The sequence below is a fragment of the Elephas maximus genome, chromosome 12 (genome assembly GCF_024166365.1).
Source record: "Elephas maximus indicus isolate mEleMax1 chromosome 12, mEleMax1 primary haplotype, whole genome shotgun sequence".
Taxonomy (NCBI): Eukaryota; Metazoa; Chordata; class Mammalia; order Proboscidea; family Elephantidae; genus Elephas; species Elephas maximus.
Genome location: NC_064830.1, coordinates 82,344,245 through 82,368,682, shown reverse-complemented (window position 1 = coordinate 82,368,682; position 24,438 = coordinate 82,344,245). Strand labels below are relative to the sequence as shown.

At 46.4% G+C, this 24,438-nt stretch overlaps 1 protein-coding gene and 1 non-coding gene across 3 annotated transcripts in view; both read right to left on the bottom strand.

The window, feature by feature from the left end:
- The window catches only part of POLR3E (RNA polymerase III subunit E), a 47,181-nt gene extending 24,330 nt beyond the window's left edge, over positions 1-22,851 (bottom strand). For both annotated transcript variants that reach the window (XM_049904363.1, XM_049904364.1), the window contains exons 1-6: positions 22,714-22,851; positions 10,491-10,564; positions 8,835-8,885; positions 4,659-4,736; positions 3,831-3,946; positions 3,269-3,351 (exon numbers count right to left, since the gene is read on the bottom strand). In XM_049904363.1, coding sequence (XP_049760320.1) covers positions 3,269-3,351; positions 3,831-3,946; positions 4,659-4,736; positions 8,835-8,885; positions 10,491-10,526 — 364 coding nt within the window. In that variant the 5' untranslated portion in view covers positions 10,527-10,564; positions 22,714-22,851. The remainder of the gene's footprint in view (positions 1-3,268; positions 3,352-3,830; positions 3,947-4,658; positions 4,737-8,834; positions 8,886-10,490; positions 10,565-22,713) is intronic.
- Positions 22,852-22,994: 143 nt separating this feature from the next.
- TRNAL-AAG (transfer RNA leucine (anticodon AAG)) lies at positions 22,995-23,076 on the bottom strand. The gene has a single exon. It is a non-coding gene; the product is annotated as a tRNA-Leu (tRNA).
- Between the last annotated feature and the right edge of the window lie 1,362 nt (positions 23,077-24,438).

Genomic DNA, 24,438 nt, shown 5'->3' with positions numbered 1-24,438 from the left:
GAAGGTCCCAAAAGCTTGACTCCATCCACGTCATTAAGATCGGCTCCACTTTGAGGAGGAAGCTCTTCCCCAGTCGTCTTCCGGGGTGCCTTCCAACCTGAGGGACTCATCTTCTGGCACTACCTCAGACAATGTTCTACTGCTGTTCCTAAGGTTTTCACTGGCTAATTTTTTTCAGAAGTAGACCACCAGGCCCTTCTTCCTAGTGTGACTTAGTCTGGAAGCTAAGCTGAAACTTGTCCACTATGGGTGACCCTGTTGGTATTCGAATACCGGTGGCATAGTTTCCAGCAACACGCAAGCCCCCACAGTGCGACAAACTGTGGGAAAAATACTGAATGACACAGGAAGCATCAAAAGATGGAAGGAATACAGAGTCACTGTACCAAAAAGAATTGGTCAACATTCAATCATTTCATGAGGTAAAATATGATCAAGAACTGATGGTAATGAAGGAAGAAGTCTAAGCTGCACTGAAGATACTGGTGAAGAACAAGACTCCAGGAATTGACAGAATACCAACTGAGATGTTTCAACAAAACAAGGCAGCGCCAGAAGTACTTACTCACTATGCCAAGAAATTCGGAAGACAGCTACCTGGTCACCTGACTGGAAGAGATCCATATCTATACCTATTCCAAAGAAGATGATCCAACAGAATGCAGAAATTATCAAATGATATTTAATATCACACACAAGTAAAACTTCACTGAAGATCATTCAAAAGCGGTTGTAGCAGTACATTGACAGGGAACTGCCAGAAATTCAAGCCGGATTCACGAAAGGATGTGGAATGAGGGATGTCCTTGCTGATGTCAGACGGATCATGGCTAAAAGCAGAGAATACCAGAAAGATGTTTACCTGAGTTTTATTGACTATGCAAAGGCATTTGACTGTGTGGGTCATAAAAAATTATCGATAACATTGTGCGGAATGAAAATTCCAGAGCACTTAATTGTGCTCACAAGGAACCTGTACACAGATCAAGAGGCAGTTGTTCAAACAGAACAAGGGGACACTGTGTGGTTTAAAGTCAGGAAAGGTGTGCATCAGGGTTGTATCCTTTCACCATACCTATTCAATCTGCATGCTGAGCAAATAATCCAAGAAGCTGGACTATATGAAGAAGAATGGGGCATCAGGATGGGAGAAAGACTCATCAGCTACCTGTGTTATGCAGATGACACAACCTTGCTTGCTGATAGTGAAGAAGACTTAAAGCATTTACTGATGAAGGTCAAAGAGCACAGCCTTCAGAATGGATTACACCTCAACATAAAGAAAACAAAGATCCTCACAACTAGACCAATAAGCAATCATGATAAATGGATAAAAGGACTTCATTTTACTTGGATCCACAATCAACACCCATGGAAGCAGCAGTCAAGGCAAATCTGCTGCAAAAGACCTCCTTAAAGTTATTAAAAAGCAAAGACGTTGCCTTGAGGACTAAGGTGCGCCTGACCCAAGCCATGGTATTTTCAAACTGCCTCACATGCAAGTGAAAGCTAGATAATAAATAAGGAAGACTGAAGAAGTGACACCTTTGAACTATGGTGCTGGTGAAGAATACTGAATATACATGGACTGCCAAAAGAACAAACAAATCTGTCTTGGAAGAAATACAGCCAGAATGCTCCTAAGAAGCAAGGATAGTGAGACTTCGTCTCACATACTTTGGACATATTATCAGAAGGGATCAGTCCCTGGAGAAGGACATCATGCTTGGCAAAGTAGAGGGTCAGGGAAAAAGAGGAAGACCCTCAATGAGATGGATTGACACAGTGGCTGCGACAATGGGATCAAGAGTAACAACGATCAAGAGGATGGCGCAGGACCGGGCAGTGTTCCGTTCTGTTGTACGTAGGATTGCTATGAGTTGGAACTGACTCAATGGCACCTAACAACAACAAAAAATTCACCCAATGAACGTGTATAGTTCAGTGTATCTTAGCATATTCAGAGTTATGTAACTATCACCACAGTCAATTTTAGAACATTTTCAGACCCCCAAAAGAAACCCTATATCCCTGAGCAGTCAATTCCTGTTCCTTCCTCTCCATGCCTAGCACCTGACAGCCACTAATCTACTTTCTGTCTCAATGGATCTGTCTATTCTGGACATTTCCTCTAGACGGAATCATACAATATGTGGCCTTTTGTGTCTGGCTTCTTTCACTTAAAGGAGTCCTGCTGGCAGAGTGGTTAAGCACTAGGCTCCTAACCAAAGGTCAGCAGTTTGAACCCACTAGCCACTGCACGGGAGAAAGATTAATCTTCCATAAGGATTACAACTTTGGAAACCCTATGGAACAATTCTACTTTGTCCTCTAGGGTTGCTATGAGTTGAAATCAACTTGCTGGCAATAGGTTTTTAATCTTTCACTTAACATGTTTCAAGGTTCATCCATGTCGTAGCATGTATCAGTACTACCTTCCTTCATACGGCTGAATAATATTCTACTGTATGGATATACTATATTTTGTTTATCCACTCATCAGCTGATGGACATCTGGATTTTTTCCACTTTTTGGCTCTTGTGAATGATGCTGATATGAACATTTTTGTAAAAATTTTTAAGTGAATGCATGTTTTCACTTCTCTTGATTAGAACAGTGGGATTACTGGGTCATAAATATCTTATATATTTTTTAAAAACTCCACCACTTGTCCCAAAATTTAAGTTATACTGTGCATTTGTGCGTATGCGTGTGTGTGTATGTGTGTGTACATACATGCGTGTGCGTGTCCCAAGAGGACACTGACCCTGGAGCCTCACCTTCATTGGATATCAGACTGGGGAATGTCTCGCCACAAGTCCCCAAAGAGGGCCGATTTCAGGACCCCAACAATCTGTTTGGCCCTGTGAGTGTTTTTTTTTTCCCTCCACTTAAATTAGTTGCCAATTTTAAAAACTCAGGTTTCACCAAAAGGCCAGAATTCTGGGCTGTCTTACAATGCCCAAAGGACTGACGCCCCTGTATTCCTACATAGAGCACTGACTATGGCTGCGTAGCTGCCACCTGCTCCTGGCTGCTGGCTGCTCCCCTCCTCTTTATTGCCTTAAATCTGGCCCTGCCTAACTGCTCCCCACTCCCAACTCCACACACACTTCCACAGCCTGTCTGGCCCTGTGAGTGCCTTGCAGACACCAGGCTAGGTACCGCCTCTTCCTGTCTGGGCCCCTTCCTGTTTCCCCTCCCACCCGAGCGTGGCCAGTCAGGTTCCATGAGGCAGCTCGGTCCAAGGATACCCAGTCCCGTTACCTTTCCTGTAGAGCGCAGCCGCGTAACGGGACGTGTTACTGGTGGTCTGGGAAGAGCAGAAGGTCTGCTTGTCCATCAGCTTCCTGGGAGCACAGGGAGAACTCATGTCAAGGGGAAGGAAGCTCCAGAGCTAGGGCCAGATGGCACAGCCCACTCCACCTAACACCTTCTGAAATCCAACAGCCCAGGACCAAGGCCAAGGGCAGGCTAGGTCTGCCTCAGGAGGGGAGCTGGGGATGAGAGACCCCAGGCCTTGTCAGGTTATATGGACCAAGAGACCAAGAGACAAGCAGTGGCGGATGCTCCAGGCCACTTTCCACTCAGTCACACAACGAACTTGGTCGGGGGAGCAACCTCAGAAGAGGAGTTCCCAATCGAGGAAGGATCTGTGACACACACACACACACAGGCGCACACACACATGCACACAGACAGACTCACCCTAGGACACTGGGGGAAGCAGCAATGGGGTGAAAGGGCTATGTAGATGTCTTTCCGGCTTCCCAAAGCCTGGTATTTGAACACCACAGAGCTCAGAGGGCTCAGTGGCTGGGGAACTCACGAGGAGTACGTGCTGGTCTCGTCAGTGCAGGTACCATCCACGTTCAGTGCGATCTGCTCCCCTTTGCTGCGGCAATAGTTGGGATTCAGGGTGTCGATGGCCATCTCAAGCTCTACCTGGAGGCATCAAGCACCCCACCTGCTATGAGGACCCCAAGGCACAGCTCCCCAAGGGACACTCCTAATCCCACCATGGCCACCTCTGACACTGGTCCCTCCCCAAGGACTCCTAAGCTTAAGTCTACACCAAAGGCTACAAACCCAAATACCAACAGAAATGCCAGAGGACTTCTATCAGGGGCTCACAGCTTTGTTTGTCCCGTCACTTCACCCCCAAAGATCTAAATTAGATGCCAATGTTTAAAATCAAGAGATTTTTCATGAAAATCCTTATTACCAACTGCTCTTGAAAACTGAGCAGAGCTGGCAATACTGAAAGAACAGCTCCATGCGGCATCTCTGGGCTCGAGCTACAGCCGGCCCACAGATGGGGCAGATGCCCCCAGTTCTCCCCATCCCCTTAGACACTAGACAGATCAGGCCTGCGTCCCATATCTTCACCCCACCTATTCCTGTGAACATGTATTTGTGGCCCCTGCTCCACATACACTCGACCGCGTTCACTAACCCATCTTAGGCCTCGTCCTCCTTGGCCATGCTGGAGCTGCCACCCCTCTTCTTTCTTGAAACTCTTTCCTTGCTTGACTTTCAAGACCCTGTAAGCTGCTGGTTCTACTTTTAACTATCCAATTGTCCCTTCTCTGGGGTTCCCATCCCCTAAGGGCCTGTCCCCTTGCCTCCCCACTCGTATTCAAGAGGGCAGGCCCACCTTCTGCTGCTTAGGCTTGATCTTGGCTGAGAGGTGTGGAATGTCATCGTAGGTCATCGAGGCTGGGCGCACAGGGTACTGGGGAGGGAAAGTGAGCTGTCAGTCCACCCTGCTCAGCCCTCAACCAGAGCTGAGCTCCTGGGGCCTCTGGCCAAGGATCAACAACCACGCCCCTCCCACCTCAAGCAGAAACCCAAAGACCCCAGGGCCCCCACTGGCCTGGCCATAAGGCTATACCGCTGATCTTGCTTGTGGCCCCATTTCTTACTGACCTCACCCAGCCTCCTTCCAAAGGGCAATTTTAGAATGTCTCTGACTTCCAGAGGCACAGGGACATGCCCAAGCATTGGGAGCCCAAATGGACCCAGTGTGCATTGTCCAGAAGGTTCTAGTAACCCAGGGAGTGAGGCAGCAGGAGTCAAGAGCAAGGGCCCTAGGTCTAGGTACCAGTTCTCAGGTCACATAGGGACAGAAGGACAAAATAAATTTTACAGACCAGGAGGAACAAGACTGACAAAAGGCTGTTCAGCATTGCAGCTGGCTAATGGATAGATAGATGGGTACTCTCTATATCATTCTCTCTACTTTTGTGTATGTGTGAGCTTTTCCATAATCAAAAGCTAAGAGACAGGAGCTGGGCTGCCAACAACCCACTCAGAAAGCACTCTCTGGGCCTCGGCTTCCTCATGTGTGAAATTGTTTTTATATAAATGGGTTTGCACTTTAAAATACTGCACTGAAACCTGCCTTTTTGTACCTAACACACCGGGGACACCTTTCCATGCCGGTCCTTTCTTTTCATTCTCCTGCACTGCTCTACAGGGGGGTAGGGGGTGACCCCCAGTTTAGGCCCAGCCTCTCCCACACACTGTTCTACAAGGGGGCAGGGAGTGAGCTCTGGTTTAGACCCAGCCTCTCCCATACTGTTCCATGGGGGGATGAGCCCTGGTTTAGACCCAGCCTCTCGCATACTGTTCCATTGTTGGGTGAACCCTGGTTCAGACCCAGCCTCTCCCACATACTGTTCTACTGGATGAGCCCTGGTTTAGACCCGGCCTCTCCTGCACACTGTTCTACCAGGGGGATGAGCCCCAGTTTAGACCCAGCCTCTCCCACACAGTGTTCTACCAGGGGGATGAGCCCTGGTCTAGACCAGTCCTCAAAAAGCTCTGGCCATCAAGGCCTCTGGAAGAGCCTGGTGGAGACATGGGAGCATGTGTTAAGTCAGCTCCACCTTTAGGGGCCATTTCAGATCAGCTCCAATCTAGGCCAAGGAAAGGGTTAATCCCTAAAAAAACAAACCCACTGCCGTCGAGTTGATTCGGACTCACAGCGTCCCTATAGGACATAGTAGAACTGCCCCATAGAGTTTCCAAGGAGCGCCTGGTGGATTTGAACTGCCGGCGTCTTGGTTAGCAGTCGTAGCACTTAGCCACTACGCCACCAGGGTTTCCTACTCCCTAAAAGCTCACTTAAATAGCAATGGTGATACCTCCCTGCTTCTTGGACTGGAGCTTGGGGCAGCCAGGAAGGGCAGAGGCGGCTGCAGTGCAGGCAGCAGCACAGCCTGGAGCACAGCAGTCTGGACTAAGCCCCCAGGGCTGGGACAGGTCACCCAAACTACCCAGGAGATCGTGGTCGGCCAAGGTCAAGGGTAGCTCTGAGACCCTCTGACCTCAGGCTGGGAAGTGTGGTGGTAACGGAAAGAGGCTCTAGAGTCAGACAGGCCTGGGTTCCAGTACCAACTTAGCCACTCGGTATTTGTGAGACTTCGGGCAAGCTCCTTGCCTCCCTGAGTACCAGTCTCCTTACCTCACAGGGCTGCTGAGAGCATGGAAAGAGGCAAAGGGAGCTGACACTAGCACAGGGCCTTTGTCTCTGACTTCCAGGGACATGGGGACATGCCCAAGCATTGGGAACCCAAATGGGCCCAGTTACAAATGGGCTCACCACCAACACCACTGCCACCACCACCGCCATCATTTTGCAGTCAGGGAAGCAGGTCGAGGCTGCCCAATAACAGACTCACAGCACATGGCTAGTAGAGGCACAGATGGGGGGAACAGATACCTGGCCCCCTTCCTCCAAGTCCAGGGCTCTTCCCAGCACACCATAGCAACCTCAGGCTCCCTGTGCAAGCCGTTAGCCAACCCATACCTCATTTTCTTGTATGCAAAATGGGGATAAAAATACTGATAACTTTACTGATGAGAATGTCAAATGTTGCAAAACAGTCTGGCAGTTCTTCAAAAAGTTAAACATAGAGTTACCATATGGCCCAGCAATTCTACTTCTAGGTATAAACCCAAGAGAAATGAAAACATATGTCCATGTAAAAGGAGTCCTGGTGGCACAGTGGGTAAGCACTCAGCTGCTAACCAAAACGTTGGCGGTTCAAACCCACCAGCCGCTCCACGGGTGAAAGATGTGGCAGTCTGCTTCCTCAAAGATTTACAGCTTAGAAACCCTATGAGGCAGTTCTGCTCTGTCCTCTAGGATCTCCATGAGTCTGAACTGACTTGACAACCATGGGTTGGGTTTTTGGCTTGGTCCACACAAAACTTGTACATAAATGTTCACTGCAGCATTATTCACGATAGCCAAGAAGTGGAAACCACCCAAATGTCCATCAGCTGATGACGGACAAACAAAATGAAGTACAGCCACACAATGAAAGGTTATTAGCCATAAAAAGAAATGAAGTTCTGTTTCATGCTACGATATAGATGAACCTTGAAACCATTATACTAAGTGAAAGAAGCCAGACACAAAAGGCCAATATTGTATGATTCCATTTATAGGAAATGTTCAGAACAGGCAAATCCAGAAAGAGAGGGATTAGTAAACAGATCAGCCTAGGCTTGAGGAAAGGAGTGAGGGGGCAGTGGGGAGTGACTGCTAACAGGTGCAGAGTTTCTTTTAGGGGAATAAAAATGTCCTAAAACTAGATTGTAGTGATGACTGTACAACCTTATGAATGTGCTGAAATACACTGAACTGTATGCTTAAATGGATGAGTTGTTTGGGTGTGAAGTATATCTTGATAAAGTTGTTTAATAATAACCAGAGAGTTATGTGAGGATCGGAAACCCTGGTGGCATAGTGGTTAAATGCTATGGCTGCTAATCAAAAGGTTAGCAGTTCAAATCTACCAGGTGCTCCTTGGAAACTCTAAGGAACAGTTCTACTCTGTCCTGTAGGGTTGCTATGAGTTGGATTCAACTCAATGGCAACAGGTTTTGGTTGGTTCATGTGAGGACTGAGTGAATTAATACATGTAAATGCTGTAAACAGTGCCTGCACACAGTCAGTGCCCAATATATGTCAGCCACTATTACAAGCTACTGCCCCAGCAGAGGGGGAGGAGGCAGGGGCAACAACTCACGGGGACTCACGGTTGCAGGACTGAGGGCTCGCCAACTCTGTCCCAGACCTGCTGTTCACCCTCCAGCAAGTCCCCGCTCTGAGCCTCAGAATGACATGGCTATCCTTACCAGTGCTAGCTATGCCAGGCAAGGTTCTAAGCACTTTAATATGGACCCCACCAACCCTCCCAGAGACCCAATGGGACCCCTTTATTACTATAACCATTTTGCAAACAAGGAAACTGAGGCACACAGAGGTTAAGGAACTTGACCAGGGGCTTGCAGCTAAGTTGTGAAGAACCAAAAAAAAACAAAAGCCAAACTCATTGATGTCGAGTCGATTCCAACTTATAGTGACCCTTTAGAGCAAAGTATAACTACCCCATAGGGTTTCCAAGGGGCAGTTGGTGGGTTCCAACTGCCGACCTTTTGGTTAGCAGCCAAGTTCGGCCTCAATGCCAGCAGTCTGGCCCCAGATCCAAGCTTTGAACCACTGTACCTATCTACTTCTCGTGTGGCCGTTGCCTTGGTTTTCCCATCTTCGAAATGACAGACTCATATCAATCCACCCATAAAAGCATAGGGAGCTATCTTTTTTTTTTTTTTTTAAACTCTTTATTTTTTTTCTTTTTTAATCCTGTGTACTGTCTTACCCTTCACTAAAGTAGGGAACTATCTTATCACACACTTCACACCCAGAATTTAAGCAAGGCTGACATTTCCCATCATTCCTCACCCATGACTTACCGTGTCCCCACCATCCCCCCAGCACTTGCTTTTCTCCCCCTTTAACTTCAAGTCCCATAATTACCTGAAACAGATAGAGCTTCTCTGCCAGACTTTTGGCCAAGTACACGTCAACCTGGAAAGCAAAGGAAGAAGACTTAGCCAGGAGACAGAACACAGTGGCCTGACCTGGCCCAGGCATGCACCCAAATTTCAGGTAAGAGGTAGTGGCTCAGAGAAGCAGGCTAGAGGAGAGGAAATAACTTAGCTCAGGATACAAACAAAGGGAATCAAGCCTCTAACCTAGATATGTCTATAGCCAACAGCCCAGGACTCCCTCCTGACAGCTCCCAGGGGACTAAGACAAGTGTGGGCTTGGTCCCCCAACCCAGGTTCACCATAACCCAATAAAAATATATCTTCCCCCCAGCTGCCCAGCTCAGGATGCTCTCTAGAGCCAGAAAAAATGGCTTGCTTGGAGGACTGGGCACCTGGATTGGTCTCTTACCCTGTCTGTTACCCCAGTCTGCAAGGCCCTTCCTGACCGACCTGGCCTTGCCCCAGCACACAGCAGTTTAACTTTCTGCTACCTAGCTCCTTATGTGAACCAAGCTCTCTCCCACATCTGGGACTTTGCACGTGCTCTTCCCTCCACCCAGAATGCCCTTGCCACATGTGTGCCTTACTCATCCTTAAGGACTCAGCTGAGTCACCACTTTATTCAGGGAGCATTCCAGGGCTCCTAGGTTTCGCCCACCTGTCTCAAGAATCCCTCCAGCTTTCCTCTACCCCAGCACCAGTCCCCTCATTGTAATTCCTGTTACTGCAGTGGAGTCATGTTTAAATATATTTAAACAGCTCAGATGTGGAAGTGTTATCAGCGCCTCTCCAAAAGGAAAACAAGAATGAATCACTTTCATTCACCTCCAGAGACCTCCTTGCCCCTCCCCTCAAACTAGACTTCAGCTTTCACAAATAAGGAGGCCGGAGCCAAATGCAATTAATTCTTGGCCTTTGACTTTCAAAGGTCTAGGTCCTGAGTTGGCAGGATTTAATTTTCTGCTGACTCTAGAACCTGTCTCCCAACTGTCTGCATCTTGAGGCACCTCCCTTGTCAGTCTTGTCCCACAGACCATATGCTTCCTGAGGGTGGTGTCACAGGCCCCAGCACACAAGAGGGGTTCAAAGAATAACCACTGAATGACTAAATCTGGTAAGCCCAGATTCAGGGAGGGAGTTGACAGCCCATTCATTCATTCAACAAATAGTCACTACAGACTGATTGCACACCAGGCACTGTTCTTAGCTCTACAGATACAGCAGCGAACAGAACAAAATCCCTGCCCTTGGGGAGCTTATATTCTAGTGGAAGAAGATAGACAACAAGCAAATAAGCTTATGTCTAGGGGGTGATAGGTACTATGGCCAAAGTAAAGGGGCAAGGGAGTGATGAGGGAGGGGTACAGGAGGAGAATGCCACATGGGGTAGGGTGGTCAGGGCAGGTCTCACGGATAAGGTAATGTTTGATCAGACACCCGAAGGAAGTGAGGGGTCAGTCATGCAGGTATCTGGGAGAAGAGAGTTCTAGCAGAGGGAACAGCAAGGGTTGAGGGTCCCTTTGAGGCCAACAGATTCCAGAATGGCCCGAGGGCTTGAAGGGATCCAGTCCTGCTGCCTGTAGCCCTGTGCCCGAGTACTTCTCCCTGCCACCCTGGGCAGAGGGTGGAGACTAGCAGTTACCTCCTGTACGACTGGGTCATCCTCTTCATTGGCCATACTAGGGGTGAGCCAGCCGTGCAGTCCTTGGACTCGATCTGGAAGAGAGAAGGAGAGGCCAGGACCATCAGTCAGTCATTCAACCAACATTTCTGGGGTGCCTGCTCTGCAACAGGCCTGCACTGGGAGTGGGGAGCCCAAGACAAACAGAAACTGGCCTTTCTACATCTGTTGTAAAGTCAACAGTAGATATAAAAAAGTAGATAGTCAACTAAATACCTCATCAGCCAAAAGAAAGAGAAATAACCAAGCAATGGGTACAAATGAGCAGACACAAGTCAACACCTGGTGGCTGTCCTGTGGGGAAGAATAAAGGACTAGTTTTAAGGGTTTCTTGATCACTCACAAAGAAGAACTCATCACCAGGCAGGGGATAGAGGCTGGCTGGTCCATAGCCACGATTAGAACACGCAAGAACTAATTAAAGGCCACAAGGAAGCTTTGAAGACTCAGGCATCAAACAGGAAGAGCAGACCGACTATTCAAAGGACTTTCCAGGGTGACTGATATTTGCTTTTCATGCTGACTTCCAAACCCTACCCTAGGTGAACAGATAAATAAATGTGGTATATGCATAGAATGAAATACTACTCAGCTCCTCTCTGTGATATTTGTGTCTAAAAATGACCCTCTTCATGCTTTTCTCTCAGTAGTCAACATAACAACCCCACGAGGTGGCTTGATTGTCCCATTTTAAGATGAGGAAACTGGAGCTTAGAGACACTTTACGTGTGTGTCTTGCCTAGTCACACAGCAAGAAGACTAACCACATTTCAAATCCAGGCCATCAGACTTCAGGTAACTCAAGGGGCAAGGGAGTTCAGAGGAGGAAAGGAAAGGCCTTCCTACCTGGGGATGAGGTTGTGGGGGGAGGGGGGCATTTGGGCTGGGCCTTGAAGGATAGAAGGCTTTGGACAGCAGAAGGGAGGAATTACAGGTGACAGGAAGCACTTCAGCAATTACCAGAGGAAGGAGGGCTGCAGGTCTCCATGGTGGAGGAGGAGTAATTCAGCAGGGCAGAGGGCTAACACAGTCAAATGAGTTTCTCTCATATATAACCTTTCTGGCCTTGGGTTTATAATTCTGCCAGATTGATCGGCTGGGCCACAATCTTGCCAAGGGATTGGTCGGTGACCATGCAAATAGAGTGTGTAAAACCACCCAATAGGATTAAGTGACCTTGTGTGACATTGGTCAGTTTATGGCCTGGCTGGGAGGGCCATGCCTTGAAATTGATAAGGAGCTTGCTATGTCATAAGCAGCCAACTGAACAAGAGGCTTTTAGAGAGGCATGGAGAGACAAAGGAAACCCTGGTGGTGTAGTGGTTAAGTGCTACAGCTGCTAACCAAGAGGTCAGCGGTTCAAATCTGCCAGGCACTCCTTGGAAACTCTATGGGGCAGTTCTACTCTGTCCTATAGGGTCGCTATGAGACAGAATCAGCTTAACGGCAGTGGGTTTGAAGAGACAAAGAGAGTGAAGGAAGGAACTTCCTAAAAGAGCTGTAATACAGGTTAAGAGCTGTTAACACTGGAAATGGGAACCACAGGACCAGCAGATGGCTACAGTGATACCTGCCTGCCCACGGAGTTCAGGCAGGAGGCTTCCTGGCGGGGGGTTGGGGTGGGGGTGGGGTGCCTCAGGGCACTTGGTGGAGCCAAAAGAGCTGTAACACTTGCCCAAGCAGGGCAGAGGCCCAGCAAGACCCAGTGGCTGAGCAGAGGCCACCAGGCAGCCAGCGGCAGAGAGCAGTGCTCAGCCTAGAGAAGGGCCTGCTAGCATGACAGAGAGGACCTGAGAGAGCTGTCCTGGTTGAAAGCTGTCCTGACTGACAAAATGCATACTGTCCCCTGAGTTGTATCCAGTTGCTCCCAAGTTGATCCTGTTAGCTCCTAATAAACCACTTAACTGTAAGTACAGTTTGTGGGTTCTGTGCGCACTGCAGCGAATCACCAAGCCCAAAGGGGGGGCAGGGGGAGAAGAGTACTGAGGGGAGGGGGAGTAATTGTTGTTAGAGATGATGGAGTGGTCCAGTGCTTGGAGAAGACGGAAATCTGGGATATCTTTAACTTCCGCCTCATAGGGATCAGCTTTCCTCTGATTCTTATTAAGTAAATTACTTGTTTAACTGGTGATGGTTAGAAAGGCATGTGAGCACCCACAGATCTCAGCAGACTCCAAACCTCTGTCTTTTGGGTGAGACCATCACAGTTTATGTAACATTAAACTATTTAATGTTTCCTTTAAAGCAACTAGTTTTCTTTAAATAAGCTTCTTTTAAACTACTGGAACTAACAGAAGATTTTAGCAAAGTATCAGGATATAACATAAACATACAAAAATCAGTTGGATTCCTCTACACCAAGAAAGAGAAGTCAAAGAGGATATCACCAAACCAATACCATTTACAATAGCCCTCAAGAAGATAAAATACTTAGGAATAAATCTAACCAGAGACATAAAAGACCTATACAAAGAAAACTACAAGACACTACTGCAAGAAACCAAAAGAGACCCGCATAAGTGGAAAAACATACCTTGTTCATGGATAGGAAGACTCAACATTGTGAAAATGTCTATTCTACCCAAAGCGATCTACAAATACAATGCAATCCTGATCCAGATTCCAATGGCATTTTTTAATGAGATGGAGAAACAAAACAACAACTTCATACGGAAAGGGAAGAGGCCCCAGATAAGTAAAGCATTACCGAAAAAGGGCAAAGTGCGAGGCCTCACACTACATGATTTTAGAACCTATTATACTGCCGTGGTAGTCAAAACAGCCTGGTACTGGTATGACAACAGATACACAGACCAATGGAACAGAACTGAGAATCCAGATGTAAATTCATCCACCTATGAGCAGCTGATAAAGCTGACAAAGGCCCTAAGTCCGTTAATTGGGGAAAAGAGTCTCTTTAACAAATGGTGCTGATGTAACAGGATATCCACCTGCAAAAAAATGAAACAAGCCCCATACCTCACACCATGCACAAAAACTAACTCAAAATGCATCAAAGACTTAAATATAAAATCTAAAACGACAATAATTGTGGAAGAAAAAAATAGGGACAACACTAGGAGCCCTAATACATGGCATAAACAGAAAACAAAACATAACAATGCACAAACACCGGAAAAGAAACTAGATAACTGGGAGCTCCTAAAAATCAAACACTTATGCTCATCAAAAAGCTACACCATGCCTTGACAGGGAACACAACAGAGAACTCCTGAGGGAGCAGCAGAGTAGTGGGATGCAGACCCCAAATTCTCATAAAAAGACCAAACTTAATGGTCTGACTGAGACTAGAAGGACCCCGGAGGTCGTGGTCCCCAGGCCTTCTGTTAGCCCAAGGCAGGAACCATTCCCAAAGCCAACTCTTCAGACAGGGACTGCGCTGGACTATGGGAAAGAAAATGATACTGGTGAAGAGTGAGCTTCTTGGATCAAGTAGACACATGAGACTATGTGGGCATCTCCTGTCTGGAGGTGAGATGAGAGGACAGATGGGGTCTGAAGCTGGCTGAATGGACACGAAGAGAGTGGAGGGAAGGAATGTCCTGTCTCATTAGGGGGAGAGCAATTAGGAGTATATAGCAGAGTGTATATAAATTTTTGTATGAGAGACTGACTTGATTTGTAAACTTTCACTTAAAGCACAGTAAAAACTTAAAAAAAAAAAAAAAAGACTCCATCAAAAAAGTACAAAGACAACAGACTAGGAAAAAACTTTTGGCTACAACAAACCCAATCAGCATCTAATCTCTCAAATCTACAATGCAAAACCTCAATAACAAAAAGACAACCTAATTAGAAAATGGGCAAAGGATATGAACAGGCACTTCACCAAAGAAGACATTCAGATGGTTAACAGATACGTGAGGAAATGCTTACGATCATTAGCCATTAGAGAAATGCAAATCAAAACTACAATGAGATACCATCTCAATCCAACAAGGTTAGCACTAATCAAAAAAACACAAAATAATAAATGTTGGAGAGGTTGTGGAGAGACTCGAACACTTATACACTGCTGGTGAGAGTGTAAAATGGTACAACCACTTTGGAAATCAATTTGGCGCTTCCTTAAAATGCTAGAAGTACTATACGATCCAGCAATCCCACTCATTGGAATATATCCGAGAGAAATAAGAGCCATCACACAAATAGATATATGCACACCCATGTTCATTGCAGCACTGCTCACAATAGCAAAAAGATGGAAACGACCAAGATACATCAACAGATGAATGGATAAACAAATTATGGTATACTCACACAATGAAATACTACACAATAATAAAGAATAACAAAGAATCTGTGAAACATTTCATAACGGATGAATCTGGAAGGCATTACGCTGAGTGAAATTAGTTACAAAAGGACAAATATTATATAAGACCACTATTATGAGAACTCAAGAAAAGGTTTAAACACAGAAGAAAACATTCTTTGATGGTTACGAGGGTGGGGAGAGAAGGAGAAGGGTATTCACTAACTAGATTAAAAAAAAAAAAAAACCGTTGTCATAGAGTAGATACCGACTCACAGGAACCCTATAGGACAGAGCAGAACTGCCCCATAGAGTTTCCAAGGAGCGCCTGGTAGATTCAAACTGCTAACCTTTTGGTTAGCAGCTGTAGCACTTAACCACTACACTACCAGGGTTTCCCACTAACTAGATAGCAGACAAGAATCATTTTAGGTAAAGGGAAGGACAACACACAATACAGGGGAAGTCAACATAACTGGACTAAAACAAAAGCTAAGAAGTTTCCTGAATACAACCAAGCATTTCGAGGGACAGAGTAACAGGGCCGGAGTCTGGGGACCATGGTTTCACGGGAGATAACAACGTTTATTAAGAAAATGTTCTGCATCCCACTTTGGTGAGTGGCATCCTGAGTCTTAAAAACTAGGAGGTAGCCACCTAAGATGCATCAACTGATCCCAACCCACCTGGAGCAAAAGAAAATGAAGAACACCTAAGACACAAGGAAAATATGAGCTCCAGAGACAGAAAGGGCCACATAAACCAGAGAGAGTCTTCATCAACCTAAGTCCAGAAGAACAAGATGGTGCCTGGCTACCACCACTGACTACTCTGACAGGGAACAGAACAGACAATTCCTGATGGAGCAGGAGAAAAGTGGGATGCAGAACTCAAATATAGTAAAAGACCAGTCTTAATGGTCTGACTGGCACTGGAGGCACCCCAGAGGACATGGCCCCTGGACTCTCTGTTAGCCCAAAACTAAAACCATTTCTGAAACCAACTCTTCAGGCAAAGACTAAACCGGACTATAAAACATTAAATGATACTTGTCAAGAGTGTGCATCTTGGCTCAAGTAGATGCATGAGACTAAACGTGTAGCTCCTGTCCAGAGGCGAGATGAGGAGGCAGAAAGGGACAGGAGCTGGCTGAATGGACACGGGAAATACGGGGTGAAAAAGAGTGTGCTGTCACATTATAGGGTCACATAACAATATGTGTATAAATTTTTGTATGAAAAACTAACATGAACTGTTAACTTTCACTTAAAGCACAATATAAAAAGGAACTCTCACTTCATAATTGTTAATCATGACAACTGTCCCTTGCCATAAACGGGATGCCAGAAAAACAAATACAATGAATACAAAATAATGCTGTTAGCTCACTGCAGCACTAGTCACGATAGCCAAAGGGTAGACACAGCCCAAGTGTCCATGAACAGAAGAATGGATGATGAAATGTGGTATATAGCCATAGAACGGAAGGCTATTCAGTCATAAAGAAAAAATGAAGTCCCAATAGTGCAAGGACATGAAGATCCTCAAAAACATTACACTGAGTTAAATAAGTCAGACACAAAAGTACAAATATTGTATGGCCACCTTATACGAAATATCTAGAATAGGCAAATGCATACAGACCAAAGTTTATTAGTGGTTACCAGGGGTGAAGGAGCCCTGGTGGCACAGTGATTAAGTGCTTGGCTGCTAACCTAAGGTCGATAGTTCATGCCCACCAACCATTTGTGGGAGAAAAGACCTGGCGATCTGTTTCTGTAAAGATTATGGCCTTGAATTTCCTCCATGAACAACTTCCTCCTTTGCCATGAGACCAGAGGAACTGAGTGGTGCCCAGTGACCATTACTGAACATCTTGATCAAAGATTCCATACAAGAAGCATGATCAGAAGGGGGAACATGCAGGACAAAATTTCAAATTCTCAAGGACTCCAGGCTTTCTGGAGCCATAAGGGCTGGATGAGCCTCTGACACTATTGCCCTGAGACAATCTTTAAACCCTAAACCAAAAATACACCCAGAGTCTCTTAAAATCAAACAATAATTTAGCTTAACTAGTAAAAACTGTCTGCCTTGAACATTACGCTCTTTTAATTAAGAAGATCAGAGTGACAATAGCAATCCAAAAGATTAGATAGGAACTTCAGCAGGCGGTGAGTTTACGTTAACGGGAGGAACAACTCAGAAAAGGAGGCTGAGGATGGGTGCACGACTCGAAGAATGTGATCAGTGCTACCAAACTGTACATGTAGAAAGGTTGAATGGGTGTATGTTTAGCTGTATGTATTCACAACAACAAAAGAAATTAAAAAAAAAAAAGATTACAGTCTTGGAAACCCTATGGGGCAGTTCTACTTTGTCCTATAGGGTCGCTACAAGTCGGACTCGACAGCAACGGGCTTGGACACGGGTTTGGATGGGACCAAGAGGTCCGGGGAGGGAAAAACAGGGAGTCATTACTTAAAAGGTACTAAGTTTCTGCTTAGGAAGACAGAAAATATTTGAAAATAGATAGTGGTGATAGTCGAACAACATGGAGAATGTAATTAATGTCACTGAATTGCACGCTTAAAAGTGGTTAAAACAGAAGAGGTATTGTTATGCATATTTAACCACAATTTTTTTAAAAAGGGGGAGGGGAACAGAGCTGTTCAATTCTATATACTGTTGCCATCCAGGAGAGCCCAGGAGTTAGAAATGTTACAGACACACCAGCACCAAACTGAGCCTCTCTTTGGCAGACTCAGCAGGGCCAGAAGAGAACGTAAAAGGGCACAGTACTCTCACCACGGGCTCAAAGTCACCTGAGGCAACAAGGCCACCAGCGAAAATCATCTTACTTATTACAGGCACACATTCCACCCTTTGGGCTTGTTCAGGCTTAAACCATTGGCATCATCCCTGATCTCTCTCTTCCTCTCACTCCACACCCACGCCCACTGCCACCTCCATCTAGTGCTTGGATTAGGGTAACAGCCTCCTACCTGCTCTCCCTGCTTCCACCCTTGCCACTTTCGTTCAACCCCACAGCGGGTGATCCTTCTGTAAGCCAAGCCAGGGCATGGGATCTTGTCAGTCCGCTAAAACCTTCAAAGGCTTCACAACACCCTCAGAATAACAGCTGATGTCTCTATCCTCTCGTGTGAGGCCCTGCACCTCATCTATGGTTTGATCGGATCTGATCTGCTCTGACTTTTCCCTTTCCCCACTCCACCTCTGGGCCTCCGTAGCTGCTCTACCCCCAGGTAACCTCGAGACTCCTTCGTTTCCCTGCTGTAGGTTGCTACTCAAACGGCTTCTCCTCAGTAAGACCTTCTCTGCCCACCCTATTCAAAATTGCAACCCCCCAACTCCAGTCCCTGCTGTGGTTCTCTCCAGAGCAGCATCACCCTGCGACAGTGCACAGCTGTGTTTTATCTGTCCCCATCCCCAGCCCGCTAAGCTGTAAGCGACACGAAGGCAGGGATTTTGGTCTGTTTCGTCCCATGCTGTACCCCTTAGGGCCCTCGTGGTGCAGTGTTAAAACACTCAACTGCTAATTGAAAGGTCTGTGGGTTCAAAACCACTAGTCGCTCCACAGGAGAAAGACAGTAGTCTGCTTCCATACAGATTTACAGCCTTGGAAACCCTATGGGGAAGTTCTACTCTGTCCTATAGGGTCACTATGAGTCAGCATTGACTCAACAGCAATGGGTTTGGTTTCTGGTTTCTTGACTAACCCCAGGGCCTAGCACAGTGCCTGGCATACAATACATATTTGCTGTCTGAATAAATAAATCACAGGAATGCTATTTAATAGGGAGCTACAAAAAGATTTTGAGTAGAAGAAGGACTGGTGAGGGTGGAAATGGCAGACTAGAGGGAAAGAGTCCAGCTGGGCTACTATACTGGTTAAGGAGACTGAGGCCTAGATGAAAATCAGAAGCCTCAAACTGACAAGAGATTTTAAGTACCCATAGTGCCCAGACAGAGGCTGGAAAGAGAGTCCAAGGCCTTACCCTGTCTGCACTGGGAGCCAAGAACTACAGAACATGACAAGCATCTACCTTCTCTGCAACCTCTGTAGACAGCTCAGAGATTGGGCATTTCCAGGTGAGCAAGGGAACAGATAATACGCACTAAGTTTTAAGAGGGTGCAACCCAAGAGCTTCACAAGACACAATCATTCTCTAGGAAACACAATTCTGCCTGCTGGCCGAGGCCCAGTCACTGAGGAGATACCCAAAAGACAGAGGTGTGACATCTGCTGAGATCTGTGGGTGCTCACGTGTCTTTCTAACCATCACCAGTTAAACGACTAATTTATTTAATAAGAATCTGCATAAAGCTGGTTCCTATGAGGCAGAGGTTAAAGATGCCCCAGGTTTTCAACTTCTCCAAGCTGCTGAACCACTCCATCATCTCCAACATGAACCACTGCCCCCCCGTATCACTGTGATGCAGTGATGTTTTCTATCCTCACTAAAAATAAAAACACTGGTTACAAGCCCCTAAAATGACTTCCCATCTCACTAATAAATCTTGACATGGAATTTGAGAAGTACTGATCCAACAAGCTTCCCTGCATTCCCTCTTGCCTACACCCAATTCTCTCAGCAACAGCCAGAGGTGTCCTTGTAAAAAAGTAAATCTCCTCATTCCCCTGCTCAAAACCCTTTGACTGTTGTATAGAATAAAATCCAACCTCCTTTCCACGGCCTCAAGGGCCCTGCATAATCTTGGCCCTGCCTTCCTCTCACCAAGCACTGGGCAAGACCAAGTCCCAGCACACCTCAGGACCTTTGCTCACCACCTACACTATTTCCCCCCAAGGCTTTGCAAGGCTGGCTCCCCCATCCCAGGAGCAGAGTGGTTCCCTGACCACCCTATCTTAAAGAGTCTCCTAGCCCCAGTCACTACATCTTCCTGTTTTATTTCCTTCATGGTTATTGTTACAATATGCCACTACCTGGTGGCATACTGGTTAAGAGCTACAGCTGCTAACCAGAAGGTCGGCAGTTCGAATCCACCAGGCGCTCCTTGGAAACCATATGGGGCAGTTCCACTCTGTCCTATAGGGTTGCTATGAGTCAAAATCGACTCGATGGCCATGGGTTTGGTTTGGTCTGTTGGCTTATGTGTTGCCTGTCTTATGCACGAGAATGTAAGTTCCACGAGGGCCTCGCAGTGCTTCGGTTTCCTCAAATATAACTTCACTGAGTTATTGCTGGGTTTTTTGTTTGTTGTTGTTGCTTCCTCCCTTCCCCCAATTCACTGCTATTCTCCTAGTACTTAGAACAGTGCCTGGCATAGAGTAGACATTCAATATAGTACAAAGAATAACCGAGTGAGCTGAACGCATGAAAGCAAGCAGCCACAGACTGTCAACCCAGTGAGCCTAACTAGGCCCCATCCAGAAATGGCAGCCTCATGGTTTGGGCATCATGGGCACTTGAGTACAGACAGGTGAACTGAACTGCAGTAGAGCACACAGGTTCAAATCCCACCTCTGATGCTTACTAGCAGTAGGAGGGAGGTAGGATTTCCAGCCACCACAAGCCAAGCTCTCACAGAAGCAGTAAATCTGTGACCACCTCGGGTTCAGTGGGGTGTCCTGTGGCCACAAGGGCACTCTCTGGCAGCGGCTCCATGGGCTTGGGCAAAGGAAACTAGAATAGCCTCTGACCCCAACAGGGAGCTACTCAACAAATGCAAAAGGGACCAGGACAACCAGGTGAAGCTAAGGAGGGCCCTAGAGCAGAGGAGGTACTTGAAGGCTATGGCGGGGTACACCCACACTGCACCCAGGAATCTAACCTGTCAGTCAATCAGAAAAGCAGAGGAAACTCCAAATAATCACTAGCTGATGGATGAAGGGAGTAGGGGTGGTGGTGACAAAATATAATGGAGTTAACCCTTTGGTGACCCAGTTACTTTCTGCTTTGAATTTTTTGTTAATACCCTGCGTTTTCATTGATGGAAACATGCTGTATCATTGAGTGTATCTGAATTTTTGGTCAGTAGTATGGATTTTTTTTTTTCTTGCCCCGTCCCACAAGCCTGCCCTAAGTGTTTAGTGGTACATATAAAGTACACTAGTTATACCCCAGAGTCCCCACTGGGGCCTACTGGTACATATGTGTAACAAATAAAATTTTTCAAAGTTTCTCTTTTTTCTACCCAAAACTTAGACACCTCATTCAATACCCTGTAAAAACAGTAATGTGCAGCACACACCCATTTCTTCAATTTCAAGCAGTCATAAAGGTCCCTGCCTTGTGACAGCACACACTATCAATAATACAGCAGGTTCCCAATAAACCCCAGAAGCTGCAAATGTTGATGGTCACTATATGTAGCATTGGGCACATAAGGGTTAAGGGGAAAGGGCCCCAGGGCCAGTAGACACAATGCCTGGCTTCTTACCAGCTTCTAACTGGCTGTGTATCCTTTGACAAGGTATCTCCCCTCTCTGAGTTACCTAGGTTTCCACCTCTGTAAAAGATGAGTTGGCCTGGCCTAGGTAGAAGGAGTAATTAACCCAGCGTTTATCAGGTGCCAGGCCCTTCTCTAAGGACTTTACATATATTCTCATTTAATCTTCTCAACAAACCTGTGAGTCAAGACTTAACATTCACATTTAAGAAGGAATATTGAAGTTCAGAGACTAATTTCCCCAAGGTCACGGTTGCAGAGAGCAGCACAGCCAGAATAGGAAACTAGCTGATGTCAAAGCTTCTTATTCTTAACCACTATGCTAGACATTACTCCAACAATAGGAAGTATAGCGTTGTGGGTAAGAGCCTGGACTCTCAACCTGGATCTACGTAAGTTCAAATCCCACCTCTGCTCGTTGCCAGCCGGTGTCATTCTGTGAACGGTCTAATTTGGCTTTCCCTCGCTATTTTCAGACCGAAGATGGGGATAATAAAAGTGCCTTCCTCCAGAGGGCTGCAGTGAGGAATAAGTAAGGTAATAAATGTAACCTCTGGAAAGGTTTGTTATTATTTGGCAACATGTTTTCTCCCAATGTCAGAGGGTCTGATACTTAGCCACAAATCAAGTCCTGCATACAGAAGGTTTACCTGTCTTACCCTATTTAGTCCTCACAACCCTAGGAGGTAGAAATTTCTATGATGCCCATTTCACGGACAAGGAAACCGTGGAGGTTGCTAAGATCTCTTCTTCCTGCCCCCAAACCCAATTCTAAAACTAACAGGCCACAACGACCTTGTTTATTTACTGGTTTACTTGTGCTTCCTGTCACCTACTTTGATCAAATGGTCAGGGTCGTATCTGCAGCATAGTTGGCTCTCAATAAATAACCCAAAAACCCAGTGCCGTCGAGAAGCCTGAATAAATGGATGAAGAATTCCGGGCCTGGTTCGGCAGCGGTTAATCTGTTTCAGGTGCGAGGAAGGGGCCCGGGAAGGCTCGGGGTACCCTCTCACGCATCCATCAGGGCCGGCCGCCCGGTCCCGAGACACACTGTCCAATGGGTGTCGCCTCCCTCATGGGTAGGCAAGTCCCCTTCTCACGCCCCCCAAGTAGCCATTGCTTCTAGCCGACAAGCCGGCCGGACACCGGCTCCCTGCGGACGGGGGCTCCTGGAGGAAACCGGCCCGACCCGGGCGGAGTAAGGCAACTGGTCCCTGAGTCACCGCCGACAGTCTCGGCATTGGTCTCCCCTACTCCCGGGCCGCGCCGAGGGGTCGGAGCCCGCGGCTGGCCTTGGTTTCTGGGGCAGGCTGTCGGTCCTCGTCGCCCGGGTCGCGAAAGGACCCCGACCCTGGGCATGGCATGGCACTGCCCGGGCCTCCTCGGCCTACTCCGGAGCTCAGGCCAGGCCTACCTCGAGAGTGCACCCGGTTCAAGCCCAGGTCCGGGTGCAGCAAACTCAGGACTCACCTCTCCGCGGGGGCCGCACGCGGACGGCGGCAACGGCCCAGGTACCCGCGGGCTGCAGAGGCGGTGGCTACCCGGCTCTCTATCAGGCAGCAGCCATGTTGCTGATGGAGAAACTCCGGCGGACACGTGGGGGGAGCTGGGCGGACTCCGCGCTTCCTCTTACCCACAATGCCCCGCCCCGATGCGCGCAGACCCGCCCCTCCGCCGCTCCATTCATACGGAAGGTGGCGCTGACGCGTGCGCAAAACGAAGCCGTGTGCTAAAGGAACAAAAGACTCAGCTGGCAGCGGTGGGATTCGAACCCACGCCCCCGAAGAGACTGGAGCCTTAATCCAGCGCCTTAGACCGCTCGGCCACGCTACCTAGATAGCGTGTGGTGTCTCCGGAATACTACTTATTATGTTCGAATGTGTTTTGTGTTCTCGAAATCGTTACATATTTTTATATTTTCATTTAATATGCGTTGTATCTGAGCCCAATATAATTATTTACAACATGCTACGTCTTTTTAAAAAAAATATTTGCTCTGGTATTTAGACCTGTACTTGTTCCAAATAGGTTTTAGGGCGGAAAAGAGTTTAAGGGTCTACATGCTCAGCTAACTCGGACGGGGAACCTAGGCGTAACCCGCACGACGCTAGTTACGTGTCTCGGAAGAAAAGGTACTCCTGGCAGTAACCCGAACTGGAGGCTCTAATGGGCAAACCAGGGGACGTGGTCTGGGCGGTTGTTCCTGAAAAATTTTGTATTTTAATTTTTAATTACACAAATAGTACGTGAATTATCGCAAAATATTAAACCTTTGTACATAAGGTTTAAATGCCCTTTGACTTTTGACCCCCATCCTAATCCCCTCTGCTGAAGTAATTATTATTATTAAATATATATCCTTCCATTTCGTTTTCTGTTAATTTATATGGCTATATATATATCCATTCATATGGAAATTTACATATACATATCTATAAAATTTCATACACAATAAAAACAAAACTATTTTATATATACATAAACACATAAATAAGTATATATATCCATAGAAAATAGCTTTGCTTTTATTGCGCATGAAATTTTACATAAATAGTATTCGAATTGATCTGCAATTGGCTTTTTTTAAAACCAGACTATGCATTTTTAAATATCTATCTATTGTTGGTGCATATAGATATTTCAGAATACAAAAAGAGTAAAAGAAAAAATAATCAACCATATTTCCATACAACCACCTGGAAGTAGTTACTGTTAATATTGTGGTATTTTTTCTTTCCAAATCTTTTTCTACATATATGCTTTTGGTTAAATGTTACAGGTAATGATACGAATATGTTGTCTCTTAAAAATTCATGCAAAAATATATTAGACCATTACCAATAAACATAAAGCCCCCCTTGACCTCCACTTCATCCCAAACTTCCTCCCCTGCCCCCAGCTCTATCTCTTATCATGAATTTCATCGTATCCTTTCAGTCCATCTTAATCTTATACTTTTATGAGTATATAAAATTATATATACATGGAAACCCTGGTGGTGGAGTGGTTAAGAGGTATGGCTGCTAACCAAAAAGTTGGTGGTTTGAATCCACCAGATGTGCCTTGGAAACCCTATGGGGCAGTTCTATACATCACTATGAGTTGGAATTGACTCAATGGCAATGGGTTTTTATATATACAAAAGCTCCATGGACAATATACAGTGTGGTTTTCCATGGACAGTATATAGTATGA